This window comes from Taudactylus pleione, unplaced genomic scaffold (genome assembly GCF_031769625.1).
Source record: "Taudactylus pleione unplaced genomic scaffold, aTauple2 ptg000792l, whole genome shotgun sequence".
Lineage (NCBI taxonomy): Eukaryota > Metazoa > Chordata > Amphibia > Anura > Myobatrachidae > Taudactylus > Taudactylus pleione.
In genome coordinates this window covers 7,731,511-7,759,213 of record NW_028285194.1, presented here as the reverse complement: position 1 = coordinate 7,759,213, position 27,703 = coordinate 7,731,511, and the positions used below count along the sequence as shown (strand labels likewise).

General features: G+C 42.0%; 1 protein-coding gene across 1 annotated transcript in view; it reads right to left on the bottom strand.

Moving 5' to 3' along the window:
* Nucleotides 1-8,622: 8,622 nt before the first annotated feature.
* Nucleotides 8,623-27,703, bottom strand: part of TMEM167A (transmembrane protein 167A) — a 30,214-nt gene continuing 11,133 nt past the window's right edge. The window contains exons 2-4 of the mRNA XM_088457913.1: nucleotides 15,776-15,885; nucleotides 13,107-13,141; nucleotides 8,623-8,784 (exon numbers count right to left, since the gene is read on the bottom strand). Of these exons, the coding sequence (XP_088314039.1) occupies nucleotides 8,714-8,784; nucleotides 13,107-13,141; nucleotides 15,776-15,885 (216 nt within the window). The 3' untranslated portion in view covers nucleotides 8,623-8,713. The remainder of the gene's footprint in view (nucleotides 8,785-13,106; nucleotides 13,142-15,775; nucleotides 15,886-27,703) is intronic.

The window sequence follows — 27,703 nt, the reverse complement described above, 5'->3', positions numbered from 1 at the left end:
CTTCTCTATCTAGCCGTGACACGGCGGGTGATGCTTCAGTAGATTCTGGCTTAATGCTGTCAGCAGTACTGCGTATGTGCGAGTCACCGGGAAAATGGCCGCCGCCATTGCCCCATTGACTTTTGCTGCCCTGCAGCACCAGTCTGCCACTGCAGATTAGATCTACTGAAGACAACGGACAGGTAAGGATAAAGAGTTTATGGGCACAGGGTGTGCGGTGTGGGCCCCCCATTATAGATATGCCCCTGGTGACCATGTGTCATGTCCCCATTTATTGCAATGCATGGGGCAAGCCCAGCACTCCAGCTGCTGGCCTACCCCAGCCTCCTCCTGGCACTAAATGGACACCACACGCCATCCATTCACGTCTGCTATGCAGCGCAGCGGTGACAGAGTGTCCGTACGCTGTGGTTCGCTGCTTGGGCAGTGCCTGAAAAGCGGGACTGTCCTGCTGAAGTCAGGACAGTTGGGAGGTATGCTGACCCCTTGCTGTGGGGCTGAGTTGAATGCAAATCAGTTTTATGAACAAATCTTGCTCGTTTCTCACTACACATGCCAGGAGCAGAGGATACGCAAGTGCTGTCTACGCAAAACTTTATCCAGTCACTTCTCAACTTGCGGGTGACGGATCTAAACTGGGTTTAATGGTGCGGAAGTTTACAGGATATACAGAGTTTTGCATATACGGAATTACTTCTGTTTTCATATGGACCTATTGGGCCAAGGATATGGCTGGTGCAAGTGTGCACTGATAACGACAACTGCTATGAAACACAGAATATGGATGGGAGGCAGCCCGGCTACAGAGATGTGTAAACCTCTGTATATAGGTGAATATACACATTCAGGGCTTGATTCAGATTTGGGAATAGAGTAAAAGCCACCATACATGGTGCGATATGCCACCTAGCGACGCAACGGACGAATTGGGGCTGTCCCCACATCAGAGAGCGATCCGCTGCCTGACCACCCGGTATGCCGGCACTCCTCTGCATAGGATTGTACAGCGCATCACCAGATCTTATGTAGCATGTAAGATCTGGAGGTGCGATGTACAATCCCACGTGAGTGTACACTGGCCAATATCATGCCCACACACGATACAATATAGCAGCGATATCATACCAATCCGTCGGATCGGCTGCTATATCGCACAGTGTATGGGGGTCTGAAGATAGAACAAGCACCTGGACAAACCATGTTGCAATGCAAGGGGTGCAAATACATAATTCATTTTGCATGCAGGATAAATACTGGCTGCTTTTGCATGTAGCCCAAAAATGTTAGACAGCTTTATTTTTTCACTGCAATTTAGATGTCAATTTGGACACATTCCTCCCAAATCTAAATCTCTCTGCACATTTTACATCGGCCCCACCTGCAGTGGAGCATGGTTTTACCAAGATGCAGTTACTTGTTTTTTTCTAACTCTGTTCCCAACTCTGAATCAGGCCCTCAGGAACCATGCACGGAGAACAGGAGCAATCACAGCTGACTTCTGTGCAACTCTGCAGCAGACCTGCGATAATGAAGAGACTTTTGGTGCATAGTAACTGAAAAAGCGAGGTCATTTCTAACCGTTGAGTATATTTGAGTTATGTTCTCCTAACTACTGTATAGGAAAATCCATTTTCCAAAATGCCTGTTGCAAGCAGTGTGTGTATATGATTCCTTATCTATGCAAGGGAAAAGTTAAATCTAAAATCATTTGTAAATAATTCAGACATCTCATTTTACGGTATTTGACTTGAAAATACCAATGTCTTTGAAGAAATCCTAGCTGACATTAAATTAGCCACATGAAAAGGAGAAGGCTAGAACATTAAGCATAGTTTTTTAGCCAAGTCTCACATCCTTTGTTGCTGCTGTGTAAAGCACATTATACCATGAACAATATAAAATGTGTGTGGAGCTCCAATAAGGGATTTAATCCTCAACAGTCCTGGTTACTGGAAAAGTGTAATGTGGACTCCGCTTCAATAACTAAATAGGCTTCATTGTGTTATACATAAACTCACTTAGCCTTTAAATTATAGATGTGACTGAACATACTGTAAGGCAGGGGACCAGCATATACTCAAGATTATAATGGCTTTAAATTTAATCTGTGTTCCCTATTGTTTAGAATTACATGTTGTATGTACATGTTGAAAGTTACTGCAAAATGTCTTGGTTAGGAGAGCGGAGGTTGAATTTAAGGCTGTGTGAGAGGCACCAGAATAATAAATTCTCCCCCATCAATATCCTGCTGTGTAGCAGAGTATACAATGTATATAAAGAATCCCAAATAATTAATTTATTAGTTGCTGCTTCATTTTTATTTTTGCATGTCAGAACGGAACTGGAATACCAAAATGTATGTATTTCCATTTAACTGTAGGTCACAAACTGAACTAGATAAGTTAAAAGTATATAAAAATGACATGGAGATATATATATATATATATATATATATATATATATATTAACCAGCATGTTTTCAAAGCCACTGATCATCTGTGTCGTTGATCGATAGTTTTAAAATGGCAGTAGAAATAAATGCTAAACAAGCATTTGCTGGTGATTTACCAATAGTAGTCTAAACTTGTTAATTATGCAAAGTTACTAAGGGGGTGAATCTGGTGCAGTATAAAGTGACACTACAAGTTCCTTAGCTTCCCTGTGGCCTGCATTGCTTGCCGAGGCACTCTGACCTCAAAAATGTTCCTTTCCTAATTATGTTTAGTACTGGAGAATGAATATGCGATACATAATACAAACCATGCGCAAACCTAGAGTACATCTTTTTGCATTCACATTTTTTTTGTAACCTGGCAATCTATTAGATCTCCCTTTCTAAACTACCCCTTTTACACCAAAGTCCCAAGTCTGACCCGGGATTTGGAACACGTTTCCAACCTGAATCAGACCCAGGACAGACCCCTTTCACACTGTGATGCCAACCCGGGTTATGCCCGAGTCTGCAATGACCCGTGTTTTCCGGCGTTGCAGCGGACGCTTGGAGATGATGTAATAGCATGCGGCATGACCCGAGTCATGCCGTTTACACTGGAGGGTGACACGGGAACAACCCGCGCTCAACCTTGCAAGCTACCCGTGTTGGATCCCAGTGTCACTGGACCCGGGTTGAGCAGTTTCCACTGATAAAAATCTTGTTGATGCGCGTTCACGTGCAAAAAAGGCGTATTACAGTTAAGTTAGCTATACATTGATAGATCTGGCACATGACACAACATGTACATTGTACATACAAATGTGGCCCAATCTGAAAGATCTGGCTGCTTGGTGCTCGGGCACATAAAGCCAAGCTCAATAACAACTACATACATGGCTAGTCCATCTGCATTTGTCACCTGCCACAAGCAAAATCTGATAAATCTCGATCATATGCAGCCACATAGATCTAAATGGCATATTGATCACCAAAACTGCAGCGTATATGGGCAAGCCCCAGATTGGATATTGAGATTGGGGGAATTTTATGATTATTTATTTAATGATTATTAATTACCGGTAATTCTCAGGCTAGACTGGTTCTAGACCTGCAAAGGCATGATGATATGTTCCTGCTCTACATTGATACTTAAAAAATGTCTGTTTGCTATGGACTCTTCTACTTATGCGACACTGTGATTTGGTAGTGTCAGATATACAGTAATTCTGTTTATCTCAGCTGTTCACTCTCCCTGTTTTACTCCATAAATGATGATTTTTAGTCAAAATCCCAAACAGCACTACACTCACCTTTCCCAACCAAGAATCTTGGGGGTGGTTTTTCAAACACCTGGGCTTAATGTTGGGAAAATGTGAATCTTTTGATTAGAAGGTTTGCCTCCAATGTCTAATATTTAAAGATAGATCATAGATAGATAGGTAGCTCGATCATTGATAGACACTAGTTAGCTACAGATGTGTCCACATACATCTATCCTTCAAGCGCTATAAGATATGTTACAAATAACGCATGAGCGCCATGTGACTCGGTATCACAGAGCGTCTTTCCGTGCGACTTTTGCCCTTGGAGGTGTCTTAATTTGCAGAGCGATGCGAATGGGTCGCAAAAGCAGCTTATGCTGATTAGGGTTATATTCGGCATGCCTGTATTCTGTGTGTGTGGCTGCGGCTATATCTGCATGCAAGGTGCAACTTTGCAGTGTCACAGCCACTGATGCTGTGGTGTGGCATTTTGCATGCAGATACTGTATATCCGCAGTCGCTCACGGAACGTGGGCAAACCACATGTCATTTTAATCAGCGTGGGCTGCTTGCCCATCCTATTTTGCATCACTTTGCGGATGGGACACATTTTTTGGGGAAAAGTTGCACGAAAAGACGCTCAGTTCTGTCGTGTCACGGTATAACACTACTAGAAGGGCTGCTTAACGCGCAGGGAGGCTAGGTGTATGTGAACACATCTGTAGTATAATGTAATATATATATAATATAGAGAGAGAGATAGATAGGCAGACGCTAGTTCTTTGGTACTTATGACTAGTCTTTCGCTGTGTTGCTAGTTATCATGCCTTGCGTTGCATGTGTTTCTAGTTGTGTGAGCATGTGGTAGGGAATATAGACTGTAAGCTGCACTGGGGCAAGGACTGAAGTGAATGGGAAAATATTCTCTGTAAAGCACTGCAGAATATATGTGCACTATATAAAAAAAACTGGTAATAAATAATAAAGTTTGGGTAGTGCCACTCTACATACTTTTTATATAAAATATTGTATGCTATAGCAACATTGTACATGCCATAGTAAACATTCCACATTTTACACTATTTTATAAAAGACTAATTGAAACCAAGCAACATTTATTTTGAAATTTTCCTCTGAGCTAGCGAATTGGGTTACATGGACAGTTTGGGATCGCGCCTCGATATCCCAGAGGACACATGTTCCCATATAAAGAAGTTCGCTTTAAAATCCTCCACATTTCAAGCCTAACCAACAACCACTGCCAAGATCCCATAAGACTAATGAAACAAAGATAATGTTGCATTTGGAATGAGAGGGAATTTCTATTCCAGGGTCTTATTTTAATAAGAACAGTTTTAACTGCAAATCACACTTTTTATTTAAATCATTCCCATGTCACCACATATCCACATCTATACAGTGACTTCATTTGTTTGCGCTTGGCACTTATTATATAACATACAGAAGAGTTACAGGGGAGAGTGGATGTTGACTACGCTCCCATAGAGTGAGACGAGACCCCATTTGGATGAGACTACAAAGGAGCAGGACATGCCCTTAGAGATGGGTCCTTTAAAAGAGATTGGAGAGAATTTTCGGGATGGGTGAACAATGGATATTTACGAATCACATGCATTATAAATTATCTATACATGTCACTAGTTGGCACTCTGCAATACTGTACATGTTAAGTTAGCCTGACAGTCTACTATAGCAGAAATGACAAAGTTTTTGTTCAATTCTTACTATCTGGGAATTGAGGATTGTTAAATCCTTGAAATAATTATCTTTACATAACACAACAATAAAAAATTGCTGAAATTAGTTTTTAAGGGTATTAAATTAATAAAACACCTTGTGCAATACAAAACATTCTTTATCAAGGAAAAAGTGGGAATACAAAACATGCAGGTATCTTCCCTATCTATATAAAGCAAAGCACTTCCGCTAATGGGGCTTATGTACTAACCTGAGATTCTGGCAAGTCTGTCCTTATTTTTAAAGTGCCAATCATTTAATAGGCAAAACCATGTTGGTTGCTCCTTTTTAAAAGAACTCTCTGAAAACCTATATATTAACTATAGCTCACCTATACTAGCCACACTAAGGTATCATTACAACTGAGACTCTTCACTGTGAACTTTACTCATTCCTTCTACTTAAACTATGCCCTACTTCAATTGGAATGTAAGCTCTTTCATGAGCAGGGCCCTCCCTACCTTTCGGTGAACTCAGTTTCTACTTTTCACCTCCCAGCTCTGGGTAACACAACGGTAATACAACCCACTGTTTGATATGAAATGTAAATACTTTTGGTAAGAAGGCTGCATTGGTTCTTAGATCCACTTTGTCCTTGTAGATATTTTAAAAGGTTTCCTTACTCCATTGCCTATAGCCACCAAGAACACTACCTTCTATGTCACCCATCTCAGAGCGACTGCAAAGGTGCATCCATCAAAGCATCAGGAAAGATATGCAGGTCCTACATTGCCACAGAGGACCTAATAAAGGGGAGAATCATTTTCACTGCTTGGAAAAAAATAATCAAATCTTCTTTCAGTATGGATTTACCGAGTCCATCATGTAGGAAAGCAAGAACATAGAGGAAGAAGAGAAATTATGTTCTAACTCTTGGCATTTTTTATTTACATTTCTCTACTCAACTCAGGGCCGAATTTAATTAGCCACGAAAAGTGGATTGAATTCGCCTCAGTCGCCTGTTTTGACGCGATGTTTTCTCCATGCGAGTCCCCGCTTTTTGCCCTATTCAATTGGAGAATACGCGAAAACACGGATAAGCAAATGTTTTACAAAGCGAAACTAGCGTAAAGGATATTTTTTGGGGGGAAATCAGTCTGTACCCCATAAAAAGATTCAGTGACCCTGGGAATCAATATAGAATAGTAGTAGTAGCCCTAATAAAAGTATTTATTGAACTTATTTTGTTGCAAAGGGCTGTTATATGCACATTTGTGGAAAAATGATAGAAAGCAATGTTTTTTTTGGAAAAATAAGTACAGAGGTTAAATTTGGGGTACCTGAAAATGGGTACTAGTATATTTTGATGTCTCTAAAATGAAGATTTAAAAAATCTAAAAAAAAGACACCAGCTGCAGCCTCCTGCAATCCCCAAAACACCTGCACCAACCATATAGCCCCCCAAAGTACCAGGCCCTCCATTTTTTTCCCATTTTCCAACATTTTTTTCATTTTCGGCCCAAAAATGACGTCTTTTTTAGGGTGAAGTCAGTTATTTTTAATTTTTTCCCTAGTTAGTCATTAGGGGGGTGTCCAAAGGGTTCTGAACCAAGTCCCCACATTTCTACCCCAAAATATGGACTTTGCACTTCTTTTCTCCTGCCTTTTGCTGGAAAAACTTTTTTGCCTATGGAGTTTTCACGTAGGCGAAAACTCCGGGGAATGGAATATGGAGATACTTTGAAAACAGGCAAAAAGTGCAAATCGGCAAAAACTTCTCTCTAAACTGCACTTTTCGCGGCTAATTGAATTTGGCCTTTAGACGGTAATGATTGTCATGCAGGATTAAAGGGGAATATTTATTATAAAGAACAAAAAAAAAAAAAACAAACAGAAAAAAAACACAAAGAGGAACTTCAGCTATTTATCTTTCAGAATGTAAGTGTGGATTGAAATATATTGGATAAACCAAAAGTAATGAAAATCACAATACAAAATGTATATAGAAACTATACTAGTGTTTAATACCATTAAATTTCTTTTAACGCCACCATAATTCTAATCCAGTCATCAATGTGATTGATAATGTCTGTATTGGGAAAAAGGGAAGAGATGGGGGAAGCTATCCCAGAGGATGATGTTCTGGATCTCTGCACTAAGGGCCTAATTCAGAGATGTACGTAAACCCAAGGTTTCTGCACATCTCCAATGTATTTAGATCTGCGCTTGTGCAGAAGCCGCACTGAGCACTGTGCAGATCTGGAGCTGCAATGTCACTTACAGTGCCCCAAACGCTGAAGTATGATTGACATGCTGCTGGCGTTTGGAGTGGTGACAGGAAGCGTTAAGAAAACGGGTGTGTCGTGCCTGTGACGGCGTCTTTTTCTGATCTGGTTGGTCTTGACTTTGATTAGGTATTAATGGCCCAAATCATCTGATCTTGACTTCAAATATAGTCTTGCCTGGTCCTACAGGGAATATCTGGGCTTTTAGGCATAAAACTTGATGGAATCCAACTATAGTGAAATTAGCTCTATGGGGAAAGTTGGATGCATTACGCTTTGCCTTCTGTAAAGAGAAACAGAGGGATATATTTACTAAAGTGCAGGTTTTTAGAAGTGGAGGTATTGCCCATAGCAACCAATCAGATGCTAGAAGGTGCTAAAGAAATGATAAGCTGAATCTCATTGGTTGCTATGGGCAACATCTCCACTTCTGAAAACCTACACTTTAGTAAATACACCCCAGAGTGTTTATTTTCTCTGACCTCTTCCTGTCCATCACCTATATTCCTAATTTATTGGAGGGTTTGAAAATAAAGCAGTTACTATAGTTTAGTACTTTGTTTCTTTAATAAACAGCACAATGCTTTTACTTTTTTCAATCTAAACAACACAGGGCAAAAACACAAGAAACTAGTTTCTAAAAACAGGTTAGCAATTTCATTTTATTAAGTTTATCAGTCTGCGGTTAAATGAAATAAAAAATGTTTTCCAAGTTTTGAATAATTTACTGAGAATTTCTAAAAAGGTTGTTTCTTTCACAAGAACAATTTGACTTCAAAGGATCTGAGTGTTATTTGAAAAAAACAAAACAAAAAAACAAAACCCCCCTCAAAAAACATAAAACATTAAATTATACACTGAATGCAAATGTTCTCCAAATCCTCTGTAAGACCATCTTGGTCCCAAAACGTGCAGTTTATACTTTCAGACACTCAGTGCATCAAACAAGATAAATTCTTTATAAACATATTAATGATCATGATGATACATAATCCATGAGAAAATAAAGGTTTAAAGCTGAGGTCCTTGGGAGACTACTGCATGAAAAGTATACTGAAAGCCATCACCACGCAGCATACGGCAACGTATGGACTTTTCCGTTCACCTGTGAGAGAGGGAGAGAGAGATAACATGACATCATACTACCGCACATTTACATTACAGAAAACGATATTAAACCTCAGAAGATAATGTAAGCTTGAGACCTAAGAAGCAAACTCAGTCTGATAAAAAAGTGCCCAGGTCTGCACAAATGGTGAAACCTATCCAAGATTAAAATGTTTTTGGCATATGAAGTCACCTTGAAATATATCATGTGTACGTATTTCCCTTGTGTGCAAGACAGCATGTCAATCAGGACGATAAACATTATGATACATGGCTATAATGTCTATTGAACTAAACAATCTGTGATGAATTTAGACAGGCATTGGTATCGTGTGAAGCCAGACTTTGTTTGAGGATATTTATTCAGGATTTTGTTTGAGTTGGCAGCAGTACACGGTTATAATGAATGTGCCGCAATTCTGGTTCATAGATCATGCATGTCAAATCAGTGCTTTGGGGGCTGCATGCGGCCATCTCTTTTCTAGCTTGCAGCCCTTGGCAGCCTTCACTACTTTTAAGTGAATACGACTTTCACCAAGTAAAAAGGATTAATATCTATTCTAGGGATCTTATATTATTTACCAGTTGGTTTACCAACGCTGATGTTTTCAGATGGATTGATTTAAAATCTGTGGTTGAAAATGTCAACATGTTCTAATGTAATATGCAAAGGCCGTCATTCCCAATATAAAAGTCAAGAAAGAGGAAACAAAAACATAAATTTGCTAACCCTTAAAATAATTCAGTTCTTCCAGCAAATGTGCACAATCTGCTATAAATCAGGACACACCGACCTAAACAATGAGGCCCACTTGGTGCAATCAGCATTTATAACTTGCCACCAAAAAATATCTATTATGCTCAGTGCCAAATTAAGGTCCACACAGGCTTGGAGCTGAAATTTACAAAGGGCCTATTGTGGGCCGCCGTATGGGGGTGTGACTAGTGCTGTGGGGGTGTGGTCTGCATCATGGGACGTGGCTAGCGCCTTCCTTCAATCACCTTAATTGCCCTCCCCACTATATTTATATCAACAGTGTAGTGTGAAGTCTACAAACAAAAGGAGATACCCCTGGTTAACGTGACAAAAAAAAAGAAAAATAGCACTTCGTGATGACATGAATTTGAAACCTCCCTACTAAAGAGCATGTGGGTCACTTAGTGATGTCATGAATGTGACATCTCTCTATATGAAGAGGACCTAATCTTATTAATAGTGAGAATGAAAAAAAGAGTCACTAAGTGAATCTTATACATGTATACATCTGTTAGGGGGAGAGGGCCTGGACTGCACACCCTAGCTTCTTCTAATGGGATGTGCTACCGAGCTGAGACTTAGGCTCGTATTCAATTTGAAGAGTTGAGTCCGGATCCGCGTTAAGTTACCGCTGATGACGTCATTATCGCCTGTTTTGGTTTTACCCCGTATTCAATTTGAAAGACTTTCCGCCAATGCAATGAAATAGGCGGTAAAGTATCGCCTATGAATGGCAGGCGGAAAAAAGTGCAGAATGGGGTTTTGGGGTGCAATGTTGCAGGAACCTCCCTGCAGCCTTCAGACAGTCCCCCAAAAGGTAATCTGTGTAAAAAAAAACAAATGAAAAAAAAAACTTAAGGACACCCCAAAAATTGCCTTTGAAAAAGGGGGCGAAAAAACAAATGTTGGGGTACAAACTTAAAAACTAGTGAACTTGACTCTGGGGGGGGCCCCCAAGTATGCCCCAAGTGTTTTTTTTATTGCAGGTGTTTGCGGCAGGTGGATTTTTCACAATATTTTCATCTTTAAATATTCTGACCCCCATTTTCAAGTACCCCAATTTTGCTGGGATAACTTATTTTCTGTAAAAAATACTACTTAATACTATTCTGCATCAGGTATAGAAAAATGCTATTTAGCAGCTATTGAGCCCATTTAAAAACACCAAATACCTTCAGCAATCCAAATCGGGCGCTACCATAGTGAACCCCCAAGTCAGAGCATCATTTGGGGGGTGTCAGACTGATTTCCCCAAAACTGACAATACTTTACGCTTGTTAAAGTATCGCCGGGTCCCGTTTACGCCTACTTTCAAATTGAATACGGGGTAAAGCATGCAAGCGCGCCATACTTTTCCGCCTCCAAAACAGGCAAAGTCGGCGTTAAGTCCGGGCCGCGTTAACTTAACGTGGCTCGGCTCAAATTGAATACGGCTACAACATAGAAAAAAGGGGAGAGCAGGTTGCACCATACAACAATTTAATAATTATACATCATATATGAGGTTTTTGTCATAAATGTGGCCAAAGTTATGATCTTTCCCCCTAATATATTCCATATTACGGTTATGTATATACACCTGAAGGTCGAGACTCCTTCACTCTGGACTAGCACGACTCCCACCAGCCTCTGATGTTTTTAAATAGGGACCTAGTATTTGCAGACTGCACAGTCAGGCCCAAATTATGTGATTTTCTGTTTTTAGAAAACAGATCTAAAACATGTGAGGTGGTTTTGGTAAAATGAATTAGAACCAATACACGGGGGTCTGTGCATATCTCTGCTCTGAATAAGGGATACTGAATTATGACCACCCTGTACATATCTCAGTAATTATTATCCCCTTGGTTAAGAAGGATATTTTCCTATCACATGCTATAATGTTCAGTCGACTTATTTTCTGCTTATAGTGTAGTAATAACAGATTACATGTAACAAAAAGTGCCGTTTCCTTACTTGGCTTAATGTTTTAGTTTGTTAGGTAGAGTCTTTGTTACCTATCACTTTAGATTTGCCTGTCATGCATTTTTAAACTCATGTCCGTATGTACAGGAAGCTTGGATGAGCTTTTCCTTCCAGACTGCATACTCCAAATTTCCATGTTACAAAATAATTCTTGCATCAGGGATCCCTTCATACTAGGACACCTGTGAGTTGTGATCCATAAAGGCGCTTGCGTGCTGTTTAGCTTTTTTACACATTTCCTGAGAGCAACACTTTCAGAAAATACATAAATGAACTTCTAGTTCTTGTGGGCATAACAAATATGTGCATTTTCACAAGAGTTGAAGAGCTAAGACTGAAAGGTGCATAGATAAAATGTCTGGATTGTTCTTTAGTGTATGCTAGGTGTTGGTGCAAACAAAGAGGTCAATGCAATTAGCCGCGAGTCTGCGTGCGTCACGAGTGAGGCCATATGTAGCACTTACAGTAGCTCCGGAGTCAATGATTTTTGTTCGCAACCCCACAGTATTGCATACAAAAATCTGTGAGTTCAGGTGAGATGGGGGCGAGATGTGGTGCCGTTACAACGGCAATTCACCCAGTTTGTGGCTTATTGAATCAATCACTAAGGGGTCTATGTACTAAACCTTGGAGAGAGGTGAAGTGGACAGAGATAAAGTACCAACCAATCAGCTCCTGTCACTTTACCATCTCTCTGTGAAAAATGACAGTTAGGAGCTGATTGGTTTGGGTCTTTATCGCTCTCTCCATGGCTTAGTTCATAGACCCCTAAGTGATTATAGTGTGAGTGAGGAGAGATGGGGCTAATAGCATGAGGACAAATATGGTGGGTTGACACCTTGACTCTTATCTTACACAGAATGCATCTGCACAACCTTCGTATATTATTGTGCGAGTGAGCGACACTCATACAAAATGTTTTTAGTATCACGCAAGAGTGGGCAACACATTATTAAGGTGACTGGGATGGAGCTAGACAACTTTTCATTTGTAATTTTTGGAACTTGTACCATTTAATTTATTTTGACATCATCTATTTCACTTTTAATCTGGGTGTGGATAGACACAATCTCAGTTTTCTACGCATCGCAGAATTGTAATATCAATAGCTCATTATTGAAAGCTTGTGTGCCAGCTAGGAATGGATCACCGATACACATCAATAAAAGATGCAGATGGTCTCCCTCTGCTCTATTCATCTCATGTCCGAAAGCCATTGAATGACCGCAGGTCCGAAGTTCCATTCTTTACATTGTAAAACATAACATACATACCGAACGCAAGGTTGAATGATTTCAACCCTATCAAATGACTCTAACAGCTCACAGACAGCAATCAAGTAAACACGCCTTGGATCAATGTTGTGTTGTGCTAGCACACAGCACAACATAATGAAAACCTATGGCAGGTATTAAAGGGTAAGAGCTGGATAAATATGCAGAATTTTCATAAGAATTAAAGTTTTATTAGAGTGTATTTCTAAAGGAGTACAGCTCTGGTCTCATAGAGAAAACGTTAAGGAAATTAAGAAACAAGATTTTGCAAGATTTGAGCCTGTAAGTACCTGCAACGGAAAACAGGAAAAATGAGAGACTTACCAATCCGTGCACACTTCCAAAATATGCCAAGCACACTGCAACAAAGAGAAATGAGAAGTTGAAGCAGCGTTGTATGAGGGAAAGAAGAGAGTATGAAAGACTGTACTCAAACCATTCCGATTCCTCAAAGATTTTGAGATCATTATACAGTTGGTGATAGATAGGTAGATGCTAAGAACAACATGGAACATAAAACAAAGCATACATAAATAAGGGTAATCGAGGAACTGTACTTTTCGTAAAATGTTGGATTATAAAAGTTTTCCAATAAAAATGTTCTCCCTACTCAGCACATCTGCAAATAGGCAAACATTCACCTCAGCACCAACCCTATGTGATTGTCTATTTGAGAGCTCATGCAGCCCTCTGCTCCAATCCAAAACCTGATGCTCCTCCTTGGGCAATGCTTTCCAAACAAGTCATCAGGGCACCCTTAACAGTGCATGTTTTCCACATCTCCTTCATGGAGCACACACACAGGTATATTCATTAGAGGCTGACACATGCTAAAAGATCGACAGGTTCAAATGATTTCATTTAGGATTCTTTGTGACCTAAAAAACATGCACTGTAAAGCTGAGTACACATCTGAACGAAGGTGCGACCTAGCGATGCGATGTGACAATATATTGCATCACCGTACACACTACACAATCCATTGCACAATTACGCAATATATGGTTACATGTTTCATGTAACACCATGTTGTCCGGAGAATAGTCCTATCTGACATCCAGAACATCCAATGCGACAATGCAATGAATAATGGGTGAGACCGATGGATTGGGGGTGCAGACTATATGATGATCATGCAGAAAGACCAAAATCACATGTTATATCGTATGGTGTGTACCCCAGCTTTATAGTGCCCTGAGGATTGAACTAGGTGAGCACACTCCTAGTGAGTCCATCCTTTACTGTGTTAGTTAAGTGATCCTAAATGCCCCAAGGGAAGCCCTAGTTTTATTAAACCGCATCCGGCCTTAACACGTTTCTAATTACCTAGCCTAATAACTTTGAAGAAAAGGAAGAATCAGAGTAATGACAATATTTATTTAGTTTTTTTCCTGCAATCTGTTGGTCCTACACAGAACTGATAGCTGTGACTCTGGGATGTGACATTTGGGAATTCCAGTAATTGTCAATGGCTCGGAGACCCTACCCTGCTTCACCTTCCATACCTAACATTCTTTCCTTTAGAAAGGCTGCTTCGAGGGTCACTTGCTCACCTGTTTATCCAACTAGCTTCATCAGACCCCTTCTGGTTCACTCTTCACTAAAGCGCTCTAGATTTACTGTGTCGTAAACTTCTAACGCTGGAAACTTTTTCATGTTTATATTGTCATTTCATAAAGTTTAGTTCCTCAATATAAGTTTTCCTTATTTTATTTATATATAATATTTTTTGTAACCACAGGAGCTCAAGTCTTAACAGCTGACACTTCATCAGATCAATGTCACCTTTGTAAGCAATTCCCCACTGTGCAAAGTTTTAGTGTACAATACAAATACCTGGTCTCCCATGACACTACTGTGAAAATCATGCTACTTGCACTGGATTTTGAATACTTTTCCAGCCAGTTTCCTACTTTACAAATGGGCTACAATTGAAATGGTTACTATAAAAGAAGCTGGGACTCTAGGTAGCCCCTATTATGCAAGCATGGGATGTACTTTCTGAAACAATATTGTCTACATCATAAGTTTCATCCTCCCTTCTTTTAGGACAGACAATACACTGAATATTATTTACCCTATTTTCTCTCCTTATAGAAGAGTTTTGTTCCGATACGGAAATTCATCTACGCTCCTGTGGCACCTTTTATTTACTCAACACTTCTCAGTTTGATCTTTAAAAGGTGACATGATCAGTCCCTCTACATCCACCAGCAAGGTCAACTGGAGTATGAAATGTAACAGAAAATAATGTTTCTTTCCCTCTTGATATTACCATATTAAAGTTTTCGTCCCTTGAAATATTTTTATGCTTTTACATTCATTATTCATGCCTGTGCTTTTCCTCCTTTCTAAAACTGTTAAAGAATAAAAAATTTTTAAAAAACATTTATTCGAAATGTAAGCAATGCATTGCAGAAATGTGACCATTGGTTTAGCTAAAAAACAAAAAAAACAAAAGTAGCTAAAACAAAAGCACCAAAAAAGGTGAAGTAAACCCAAAGTCCTAAGTAAAAAAAAACAGGGGTTCATTAAGTAGCCCACGTTTTAAGCGGTTTTACATATGTAGGGATGTAAATCCCGATCTCTACTGCATCTTCAAAGGTTGGTTTGCAGAATCATCATTTAGTAAGGAGAAATACCATCAGAGCTGCCAGTCAAATGGTAAACATTAAATATGCCCCAATGCATGATTGGGGGGTTTCATTATAATCCAATATTAAAACGAAAACAGTCAGTCATTCTGATTTCTGGGAGATCACCAAATATGACTATTGCTTTTTACCCATTAATAAGGTGCCTGGTGTAGTCGCATCAAATGCCACCACGCCAAGTTGGGCTTTCTCTAGCAAGGTCATCTTCTGGCAGCCGCCAGGCTCAGCCCACCCGGCTGGCCCCTCTGTTGGTAACCTCCCCTCAGGGCCGGAGTATAGAAGGGCGACCTGAAAAGGAGAATTCAGGCTATACAGTAAGGTAATATATTGCTCACTTACCCAGTTTTATTTTTGTCTAGAAGGTTGGGAACCATGGCTCGGAGATAGGCGCACGTGCAGATTAGCAGCAGAATCACGGTCAGCAAGCTCTGGAAGTTGAAAATGGCCGACTGCCAAAATGGAGAAAAAAATTATACATTAGTAAAATAAATGACCTTGGTTATACAATTCCACTGACAGGTATAGGACTATAGTCAATAATATTACATATATATTCATGATAACTTTTTTGCAAGAATGTTTCCTCCAAAATTGTTGAAGTGTTGCAGAATTATTTGCAGACATCAGATAAAGAAACTAAATAGAAACTATGGGCAATTTGCCTTTCACTGGTATGGAACCCACACAGGTATGATAGTTGAGGGGGGAAGGGAGCTGGATAATACATTTCAGTATTCTCCCCAGAAATTTTTTCCAGCCGGGTGGCGTCAAAAAGTAGCTGGGTGGGGGCCTTCGCAATTATGCATGTGCAGGGATAAGGGGTATCTCCCTTACCATTCCAGCCTGACAGGTCTCAGGCTGCTCCCCCACTGGCTCTCAGTCAAAAGTGCCCATTATGCAGTGCCTCCTGTAGTTTTCCCCTTTATACATTGCCCCCTGTAGTTTTCCCCTTTATGCATTGCCCCCTGTAGTTTTGCTTTACCCTTATGCAGTGCCCCCAGGCATACATAGTGCCCCTATGTAGTGCCCCCATACTGGTCCCTTATGTAGTGCCCCCAGGCTTAAATAGTGTCCCTTATGCAATGCCCCCAGGCTTTGTGTCCCTTATGTAGTGTCTAAAGGTCCCAGAGGCAGTGAGATGCATAGGAGACAGCAGCAGGGGCCAGTAAACCAAGTCCCCAGGGGCACCACTAAGCCTAGCCTGTCAGGAATAAGCCCAGCAAATGACAGCAGCGGAACCAGAGGACGGGAACAGAAAATGGCGGTGAGCGGGAGACTTCCAGCCCGGCTGAATGTTATCAGAGCAGCTGGGAGCACTCTGGAGAAGACACACAGTCAGGCAAGCTCAGCACAGAAGACAGGCAGCAGTATCACAGGGGAGTGCAGCACCACGGGGCAGAACTTACCTTTACTTGCTCGCCGCTCGCGCTCCCACTGCCTTGCTCTGACTGGATCTAAGTAGATCCAGCAGGCGCGCGGGGCAGGCTCCTCACGTCGCGGGCGACGTCATGATGTCACCCGCGCACTGCATCACTGGGAACGCTTGCCTCTGAAGCGATCGGAGGCTTCTTTAGCCTCCGGTCACTTCAGAGGCCAGCGTTCCACAGCGGGCATCGGCGGGGGAAAGTTCCGGGCGGTAGGCTGTTTCTGCCGGGCGATGCGCCCGCAGAAAGCAGCCTGGGGAGAACACTGAGCTCTTTAGGGTATTAATCAACCGGCTGATTGGAACTGCTGCAAAAACTAAAAGAGATCTTCCCAACACTGCTCCTGTTATCACATCTCCTCCTTTCCATTCACTCCTCACACCTACAGCACCCGACCAGTGCTCAGTCTCACTGTATCCAACCCGTGCTCACCCTCACTGCACCCAACCTGTGCTCAGTCTCACTGCACCCCACCCCGTGCACACCCTCACTGCACTCCACCCCGGGCACACCCATACTGCACCCCACCTACCTGCACACACCCTCACTGCATACCACCAGTGCTCATCCTCACTGCATCCCAACCCATGCACACCACCCCGTGCACACACTCACTGCACCCCACCCCGGGCACACCCTCAGTCACTACACCCCACCCACGCTCACTGCACCCCACCCCGGGTACACCCTCAGTCACTGCACCCCACCCTGGGCACACCCTCAGTCACTGCACCCTACCAGAGATTACGCTCACTGCAGCTTCTCACCCAGTTAACAGACTCTCTGGGACTTTGCAAGGCCGCTGCCAACACCGCCCGCTGATCTGTTCCCCATTTTTGGAGACCACAGAAAAATGGCCGCCGCGGGTCTGCAGTGAGGACACTAGTAACAAGTACTTATGTTCTTCTAGTGACTGCCAGTATAATGTATATCGGGGCTGCCGGGCCCATTTACTTCCGCAGCAGCGTCCAACGTGGGCCGCACTGCCGTGCATGGATGGCCTATCCCGGCAGCACCGACATACGTACCTGTTACTAGTGTCCTCACTGCAGACCCAAAACGGCTATATTTCTGTGGTCTCCAGAAAAGGGGAACAGATCAGCCGGCGGTGGTGGCGGCCTAGCAAAGTCCCAGAGAGCTTTTGCAGAGGCTGCTAACAGCGGGGGTCGGCGGGGGAAAGTACCAGGCGGTAGGCTGTATCTGCCGGGCGATGGGGAGAACACTGCATTTACTTTTTCATGAAAATATAATTTAAAACTCCATATTACATGCAGACAATATGACTAGCCCTACAACTGCAGTGGACACTCAAATGATTAAACGGGATGTAGTTTATAGACCGGAGGACTAAATGCCGCCGGTCTATATGCCGACAGAAGAAGCCCGACAAGGGACTTAAGATAGGCGTCAAAATAACGACGCCCATCTTAATCCCGATGCCGGAATGCAGAAGGATGCCGGATTGATCGAGGTAAGTCCGGCCTTCCTTAGCACTTAGCTGCGGGGAAAAGGATTAGCCTAGGGGAAGGGGGGGTTAGGCGCCACTGGGGGGAGGTTAGGGTTAGGCACCCCACCCCAGGAGGGTTAGGTTTAGGGTGCTGGGGAGGAGGGTTTGGATTAGGCACCAACCCTGGAAGTTTTAGGATTAGGCACCCCTTCGGGAGGGTTGCTCTATCACAGTATGATGTTTGCGTGGACTCAAAAACAAATGTTTGATTTACTTTAAAGAAATCTTGGTAATTAGCAAGAGTTCCTGATCATTGCAGCTTGAATCCATTTCTACAGTAACATGAAATGTTCACTAAATACCCCTTCATATGTACATTCTGTAGCTGCATAAAACCATGTCATATGAATATGAAGCTGTAAAAGAAAAGTATAAGGAGTATAAAAAGGTGCCCACAAGCAATATTACAGACAAAGGACCGATCTTTTTGTGCAACAAACTAGAGGTCACAGATCTAGAAAAAAGATAATTCACAATCATCCACAGCCTGACTGTATGTCAGTGCACTCCTGTAATAATACCTTGCAACTCCTGGTCAGATATTTAGACCCAAGGGGAAGCAGATCACTTTCACTATGACTTTGTTTGACCTCACTTATACTGCACTGGAGGCTGGAAATTAAGTTTAACCATTTGATATGCTCCGAAGACAAAACATTAGCATTGCCCCAGGCACAGGTTGGAGAGCTGTCAATGCAATGGATACTAGAACCTAGCTATCATGACCATCTCTCTCTGGGGCCCAACCTTTTATCTGATCAAGGAGAAATATACTTCTGGCTTCCATCTTCATGCCCGAATGTATCTTTCAACGGGAACAAGCATAGGAATGCGCATACTGTGGATGTTATCAATAAATATCCCCTCTGCATATTTAATTCACATTAACAAAAGAAAGAGAGAACCTCTGCTTGTGCAAAAAAAATAATAAAAAGGACGCGGTTCTATTAAAGTAACTAGTGTGACAGATGTGAAGCAGCGGGAGAGGGACTCTGAGACCCCCGAGGTGTGATAAACATTACTTTGCAGCTTGTAAACTATAGGAAGTCTGTAGTAAAATAAAATGGTGCCCAAATGTACATTTTTGTTAAGTAAAGAAAACAAGAGATAAGTTGGATGGAGGCATAAGAACATGTACGCCAAGATGAACTAATGTCTTTTACACACCAAATATTACATAAATATTATTTAAAAGGGAAAAAAAGAAAAGATTATTTATTATCAGTTTATTTAGCACACACATAATCCGCAGTGCTGTACCGAGAATCTTTCAGACATTCACAACAGTGCCTACCACAGTGATGCTTACAAACCATATTCCCTATCACATGTACACACTTACACGCTAGGTTTGGTTGTTTTCCTACCAGTATATTTTTTGATTGTAGGAGGAAACTGGAGCACCTGAGGAATCCACGCAAGCACAGGGAGACTATACAGCACAGACAGGGCCCTAGTTGGAACCAAACCCATGACCTCAGAGCTGTGTCACTATGTCCCTCAATATATACATAAATATTTTCTATTTAAAAATATATATATTGCAGTGAAACATCTCATTGGTTTGTATCCTATTAGCCACAAACATTTTCCTCACAAAAAAAAGTGTCTTTTTATGTGATTTTTGTCTGATGATCATTATTGGGCTATCCACTTAAATCCCGTTATTCTCGTGAGTAAACATACATGGTCCATGAAACCTGTGTGTTTTCACGATCTCGGACACGAAAATGGGGATGATTTAGAGGAATTTGTTTCGCCTGCCTGAGGCAGGTGAAACACGATCCCCAATAAGTGGCGGTTTGAGGGGCTAATTGGATAACCCCGTCGTAATAACGGCTAATAGGGTTAATGGGGTTTAGATAGAGGGAACATTCCATTATATTGGCTGTACTGTATTATAGATGGCAGAAGGCAAGTAAAAAACATAGTCAAACCCCATTTTTGTTTTTTAAGGGACCAGGAAAACAGGTATAGATACATAAAAGTGTGAAATGCTGGAAAAATCTAAAATCCTTCCAGGCAAGAAATATCGAGGAACAAAGCATTTTATAATTGACCACATTTGAGTATGTTGTTAAACAGATTGGTCCAGCATGTAAAATGTTTCCACGTGATGTACTTCTTAGAAAGAAAATAAAAATGTACTTCTGAACAGTTAAGTAAAATGGTAATGCAAAAAAATTATTTGTTCACATATTTCTAGTCCTATAGACTATGTATTTTATCTTGTTATACTAAAACTTTGGTTACTGTACTAAGTTGTCAGGACAAAAAAAAATCCATTATATAGTACAAATCTATATGGGTAAATTTTCTGGTATGTAAATGGGACAAAGTGTAAAATGAAACAAGGAACAGAGGCCCTGATTCAGAGCCGGACGCTCTGACAGAGTGCTCGCTCTGAATCAGGGCCATCCTTCTGGATTTTTAGAGCGGCCTCCTGGCCACTCGTATAGCTGTGACCACCCACAGCTATAGCGAGCGGCCAGGAAGATGGTCGCGATGGTCAAGACCATCGGGCTTGCGTCGAGATCCTTGTGGTAGGGTCTCGTTGCCGCAAGCCCTGGAGTGCTTTCGGCTCAAACAGAGCCGAGAGCACTCCCACTGACATCACTTGTGATGTCAGAGGGGCCGGCCCCAGACGGTAGGCATTCCCATGGGAACACCTCCGTCTGGGCAGCTACGCCCCTGGCACGCCCACCAAAGGGGGCGTGCTGTCACTCAACATCGACAGCACGCCCCCTTTGGTACGAGACCTGGAGCGACGGTTTGCCCGTCGCTCTCCGGGTCTTGCGCATGCGCACAACGGAGCCAGCTCCGTCGTGCGCATGCGCACTGGGCCAACATCGACCCGGTTGCAAGCGCCCAGCGCTCGTGAGCGGGTCCGAATCAGGCCCAGAGTGCAGTGGAATGCATTGGGGAATGAGAGGACCGAAATTTGTTTTACTTTTACAATGAACGCTGTTACTGCGATCTGGCTCGTAAGTTAATCAATCAGTTCCTGACATGTGATTGGGTACTCACTGTGCATGTCTATGTATGTACAGATGCGTCCTCATCTCTTTTTTGAGCTATATGGCTCGAGACAAGGATGCGCTGCCATAGGTAGCGATTCCCATGCTTGAGTCCTTCCTTGTGAATTTTGTGTCTTAAAACGCTACTAGTGTACAAAGTACTTATGATTAGTATTTTTGTCTCAAAGGTATTGGCGCGAGTAGCTCGTATAGGACTGTCTTTTGCCCTTTTAACCAGATTGCTTTCTTTTTCCAGAATTTTGAGTCTTAATTCGCTAAAAGTGTAAAAAGTACTTAAGATTAGTGATTTTACTCAGATAATTGGTATAAAGAAGCAGATTAAGAGGCATCTTTTAAGAAAAAGTCACATGACGAGTCTAAATTGCAAAGTCCCTGGTGTGGGTTTCAAAGCTTCTTTATAAAATATAAAAAATTAAAACTTGGGGTGTCCATCATAGAAAGTACCTCCCCTTGGAATGCTTTGGTACACAATGCCAGGGATTAGGAAGATAGTAGGAGGTGATGGAGGCAGTGTGGCTCTAGGAAATTTTTTATGTTCGTCAATCATTTATTTATTTGTACAGTGAATAACACAATAATCTAATCTTCTGCAGTACTCTAACGTTTCCCATATTCAGCGGAGGCCTCACATATCGCTCTTCAGAAAGCTTTTAAGAGTCTCTCAGTTTCCTATCACTCTCCTAACTTCTTTGCTCATCTCACAAACCTTCTTCCACTTCAGATTTAAACGTGTGTGTCCAGGAAGTGATGCAGCTCTTATCATGACAAGGTCAGTGGGAAACAACAGTCATAGGTGTGACCAGACGAGACGTCTACATATATTTTTGTGCCAGGAAATGTAGTACACACAAAGCTTTGTATATATGACCGAATATGATGGCTAAAATTTCTGGTGCTCCTTCAGTTATTAAGTAATGTTAAATGAAGGACTCCCTTTACAATGGGGCACCTGTCTTAAGAGAGCACAACCCCACCACCACCATAGATAGAAGTTCTGTGCTAGTGTCTTCCATCTCATCCCCTGCTCACAGCAGTTTTAAATGTGTTAGGTGCCCACATTCCTCCATCACCGGAGGGGCTCAGGAAGTGGGAGTGTCTGCAGACATAATCTTTGATGAGTAAAAGATCCCAAGGGAGATTCCCCAATAACAGGTATGTCTAGTGGGGGTAACTACGTTGTGTGTAGAGTTCTTTATGAAATAACTCCACTTCAGGAGACAGCATGATAATAATAATTATTTAAAAATACTTCACAAGTGACATGTTCGCCCTTGGGAATATTGCATTCTTGTGGCACAGATGTAATAGACTGATAGGGTAAATACCTGCCTAAGCACTCTCTTCAGGGGCAGGGAGCTGTACACAGATATACTTGATGTGCCCACATCTGCCTATTGTCACTAGGGTTTAAATTGTACAGCGGGAATAACTTTTCACACTGTATAATATAAACAAGATGACAGTGTTAATGAAACTTGCCGTATGGACTGCTGTATGTTTAGAAGAGGAAAGTCCTAAGTAACTATATTATGATAAAAAGTAGTTACTCAATAAGAAATAGCCTGAACGACAATTTAGAGTTTTACAATTATTTTCAATACATTGTGGAGCTTATTAACAAACTGAAAACAAAACCCTTTAAACTCCACGACTTTACTACAACCACAGTTTTAAAGAATAATTAAATCAAGAACAATGCCTACTGACCGGCCTGGTCAGTACCAGATATGAGACAAGCTGAGGCCCTTCCTAGAAGAACATGCATTGAAGAGCAAAATACTATTTCAGTAATTTTACACTATTTAGCAGATTCTAAATAGCTGATAGACTACATTATTGATGTTGTTTTGTGAAGACGTAATAAAATGGAAGACAAATTGGTCATTCTGACACAATTCATCAAAGTGAACAATGGAATTTGAGAAATAAAAGCAAAATAAGCATTTTGTTCTCCACTATCCCATGAGACAGTGAACAGATGTACAAGCATGCATTGTGTATCTTGTCATCACACCCACTAAAGCTGGTGAAAGATGGTATTAAATATGTTCTATTCATAGCATCTAGCCACATTAAAGAGGAAGTAGCCTCATTGGAAACCTGGCCACAGTGACATCGTTTCAGAGCTCTCTGGGTCAGCTATGCACAGATACATTACAGAAGATTTGTCACTGGTAGCAACAAGACATATTTTTAAAAATAATATTGTCAGAAAAAGTCACAAGAATGACAGGAACAATCTAATTCCTATTTGAAGAAAAACAAGCAAATAAATCATGTCATCAATAAACCTTTCTCTACTCTACCACTAGTGCAACCTCAGAGGTCTGATGCGCAGGACCTGCTTTGTCAGGAGCTACTTAGGGAATGCTACGCCCAGGAAGATGGTCTGTACACTGTTAATGCAGCGGTATATAGTCACCATGTAAACATTTGGCATGTCGGCCCTGACATAATGCCAACATTGTCAGAATGACGATGCATGTATTTAGGATTAAGCTGTAATAAGGGTTAGACTTAAGTTTACATTTAAAATCCATCCCACCGTTGGCATTCACTGTTAATGTCGACATTATGCTGGCAACTTATAGAAATATTGACATTGTATACCATACCCAATGCAGCTGACTAGACAGCTGCTGAAATATATCAAATCAGCTATGACCAGTACCTAGAGCTGGGTACATACTACACGATGTGTGTACCCAGGGACGGCACAATACATTGTGCTGTCTGTACACACTGCACGATGCAGTGGACGATGGCGCGTTGTGTTGTTCCATCCATGCTGCATACACACCATGCATGTTGTCCCGATCCGCATCAGAATGCTATATAGTGCAATGGAACGCGTAGTGTGCACCCAAGCTTAAGGCTGGCGTTCTCAACTCCAGTCCTCAAGAACCACCAAAAGGTCATGTTTTGTGGATTTCTTTAATCATGCACAGGTGAGTTCATCTATTTTGCTCAATAATTATCCCACCTGCTTCCACAGACAGAAATCTTCAAAACATGAAAACATGACCTGTTGGGAAAACTTGAGGGTTGGGAATCACTGGCCAAGAGCACAGGTTCTCAAACTCAGTCCTCAGGACCCCAAACAGTGCATGTTTTCCAGGTCTCCTCACAGAATCACATATTAAATAATTAGCTCCACCTGTGGATCTTGTAAACTGTGTCAGAGAGTAATGAATACACATGTGCATCTGCTGGGTGACCTGGAAAATGTGACCTGTGTGGGGTCCTGAGGACCGATTTTGAGAACCACTGGCCTAGAGCATTGTTTCCTAAACTCGGTCTTGAAAGCTATCTTACAGTCCATGTTTTAAGGATATCCACGCTTGAGCACAAATGACAGAGGTCCTAATTAAGCAAACCAAAACAGAGAACTCTGGCACTGGTGGGAGTGTAGGGGGATGGTGATGAATCTAGGTTCGCCCAGCAGTTCCACTACTTTAGGGTCTATTTTTAAAGAGATTTTAATTCACTAGAAAAATGTAGGATCATATGATTTGTTCACAACATATTTATTGGTATTGTTATGCACGTATTCTAATTTTTTTCTTAATTTGTGAGTAGGGATACCATTTCCGCCAGAGGCTCTATAACGCATACTGGCAGCTCCCACAAATGTTAATATATGCAAATCAGAAGATAACACGGGGAAGAAAATGACTAAATGATAATGGAGGCTAAGCAATTCAGTGCGATGCTTAATAGCATAGGTGTTCTCGGAGCTATTCAATCGACCTTGAGTGCAGGCCCCAATGCTGTTTTCCGGCTTAGCGCATTGCTAACAGTCTCGCATCCAGCACTTTAGTCAGAGGATGCCGTTACCACAACCAAACACCCAGCTTAAGGCTCAGTAACCGGCATTCCCAGACTTAATGTGGTTCTAGTCAAACTTCACAGCGTGGTCAATCGAATAGCTCCGGGAACTCCTTCCTGGGGATATTCAGCTGAATTGAATCACCCCTAATGTGTTATACTGCCTATTTAATTAAAATAAATAATAATGTTCAGTCAGGCCTTAGTTCCACAGACAGAAATCTTCTGGCATTCGCATGAAAACTAAACAGTCCCCCTTAACATCTTAATATACTACTATGGATTTGTATAGATAAAATACACCGTCCTTTAGGACGTCAGTGTATTTATACTTTGCTTCTGTAAGGGTTCTGCCTATTTGTTACTTAAAAGTATTCTGCCGAAAATATGACATGTTTAGTACAGACAAAAAAGGTCAGTCTGGTTGAATAATACTGATATCAATTTAATTAAAACAGTCTGTGATTTAATACAGTGCATAAGGTTTACAAACAGTCTTAGTAGATTACACAATATCACCGGCATTCATTGAAAAGATGGGTTTAGTCACCACTTTCCCAGACTAAAGGCCAAATCGCAAACAGTGCTGTCAGTGACATTAAAAAAGTGCTAAAGAGATCTTACCCAGACTTGTAATTTAGTCTATTACAACACACTCTTCAAACAGATTCATGTTCCACATATGCTAAATTTACAGATATCAAATCCCTGTATTAATAGAAAACATTGCCATCAGCTAAGAAGTAGAACGGTGAATGTTGCATAACGTGAAGTTATTTGCTATAGAGCTTCACCCTCCAGTTCTGGAGCAACCATCCACTAGCCACATTCACACTCCTCTATACTACAACCACCACTAAGGAGGCTGGGTACATATCAGAACGATGTGTATCCCAGCGGACCCGAGGTAATATGGAACGATCTATCGGTCGGCTGTACACACTGCACAATACGGTGTACAACCGTACAATATAGCTATCTATTCTCCACTTACCTGCATGCCGTCGTTAGTGACGTCGTCCGATCTGACGTGTAGCAAAGCCATCGAGACAACGTCGCTGTAGACATATGTGCACGAGCGACTGTGCGCACACATTATCTGCGTCGGAACGATAAATCTTCCAATATATTGTTTAATGTGTACCCGGCCTAGCTAGACACATTGGAGGTAATTCAATTAAGAAAGCAGGGTGGGGCGGAGTTGCCGTCGTAACAGCGTAGAAATGCCAGCAACTGTGCTCACACCCCTGGCAGTTTAATTTTGCCCTGGACTCGTGGGTTATTGTATGCAGTCCTATGGGAAAACAAATTCACGAATCCAATGCTACCGTAAGTGCTGCATATAGCCGCACTTACTCGTGGGCATGACCAAATTGATCCCATTCACTCTCCTCTACTGCAGCCACCACTGGCTAGACACATTTATACTCCTGGATTAGAGCCACCAAAGGCTAGATGTGCACCCTCCGTGTCCACCCCAGGGCCTTATTCACGAGCACGGTGCCCAACATTTTCCCAAACCACGCAGCTGTCAGTCTGTTTCACTGTCCACTCACTCACTGTCCGTCCCACTCCTCATTAGATCTCTCATACTCACTGTCCCACTCCTCAGTAGATCCCTCCTACTCAATGTCCATCCCACTTCTGATTAAATGTCTCCCCTTCAGTGTGACGTAGCATTAGAGCGGCTGGAACACCTCTGTGCAGACAGTCAAGAGAGTGCAGATGTGCTCTCCATGGGGGGAATTCAATTCAACGCGATGTTGAATAGCTGCGGGACGGAGCTCCCGCAGCTATTCAATACACTGCGCTGTTTGGGCGCGATAAGGATTTCTTCTCGCACCCCCCTGAGGATGAGAGGAGAAATCCAGGCGCGCAGCAGTTTTTCTGCTTAGCGAGCCGCTAACAGCCGTGTGCCCGGCACTTTGGTCAGAGAATGCCGGTTAACGCGCCTTAACACCCTTGTTAAGGCGCGATAAACGGCATTCTCCGACCACACAGCGCACTGAATTGAATAGCTCCGGGAGCTCGCTCCCGGCACTAGTCAATTCGCGTTGAATTGAATCGCCCCCCCAAAACTCATATTGTTAAGCACTTCAATAGCGTACTCAGCTTAGATCAGCGGTGAAACGTTACTACTCTGTCCGCTCACAGATTTTGTGTGCCCTGTTCCACTATATATTTGACAACTCACTATTGAAATTATCTAAGGATGAAGCTAATATTTGGCACGACACTAAGGTGAAGCAGGGAGAACAAAATTACACCTCATGTGTGCTACTATACAATTAATATAAGAGCGTCCAGTCAGCAAGAGGGCAATAACCATTAATTCAATTGTTGCTTCGTTCGGGCGCAAATGCCATGGGTGGACACATTTCTGCTCACACCCTCCTGAGGTGGCGAGCAGAAATGTGCAAAAAGTCCTGGTTTTAGGTGCCCAAACTTCTGTTTGGGCACGGTAACAAGG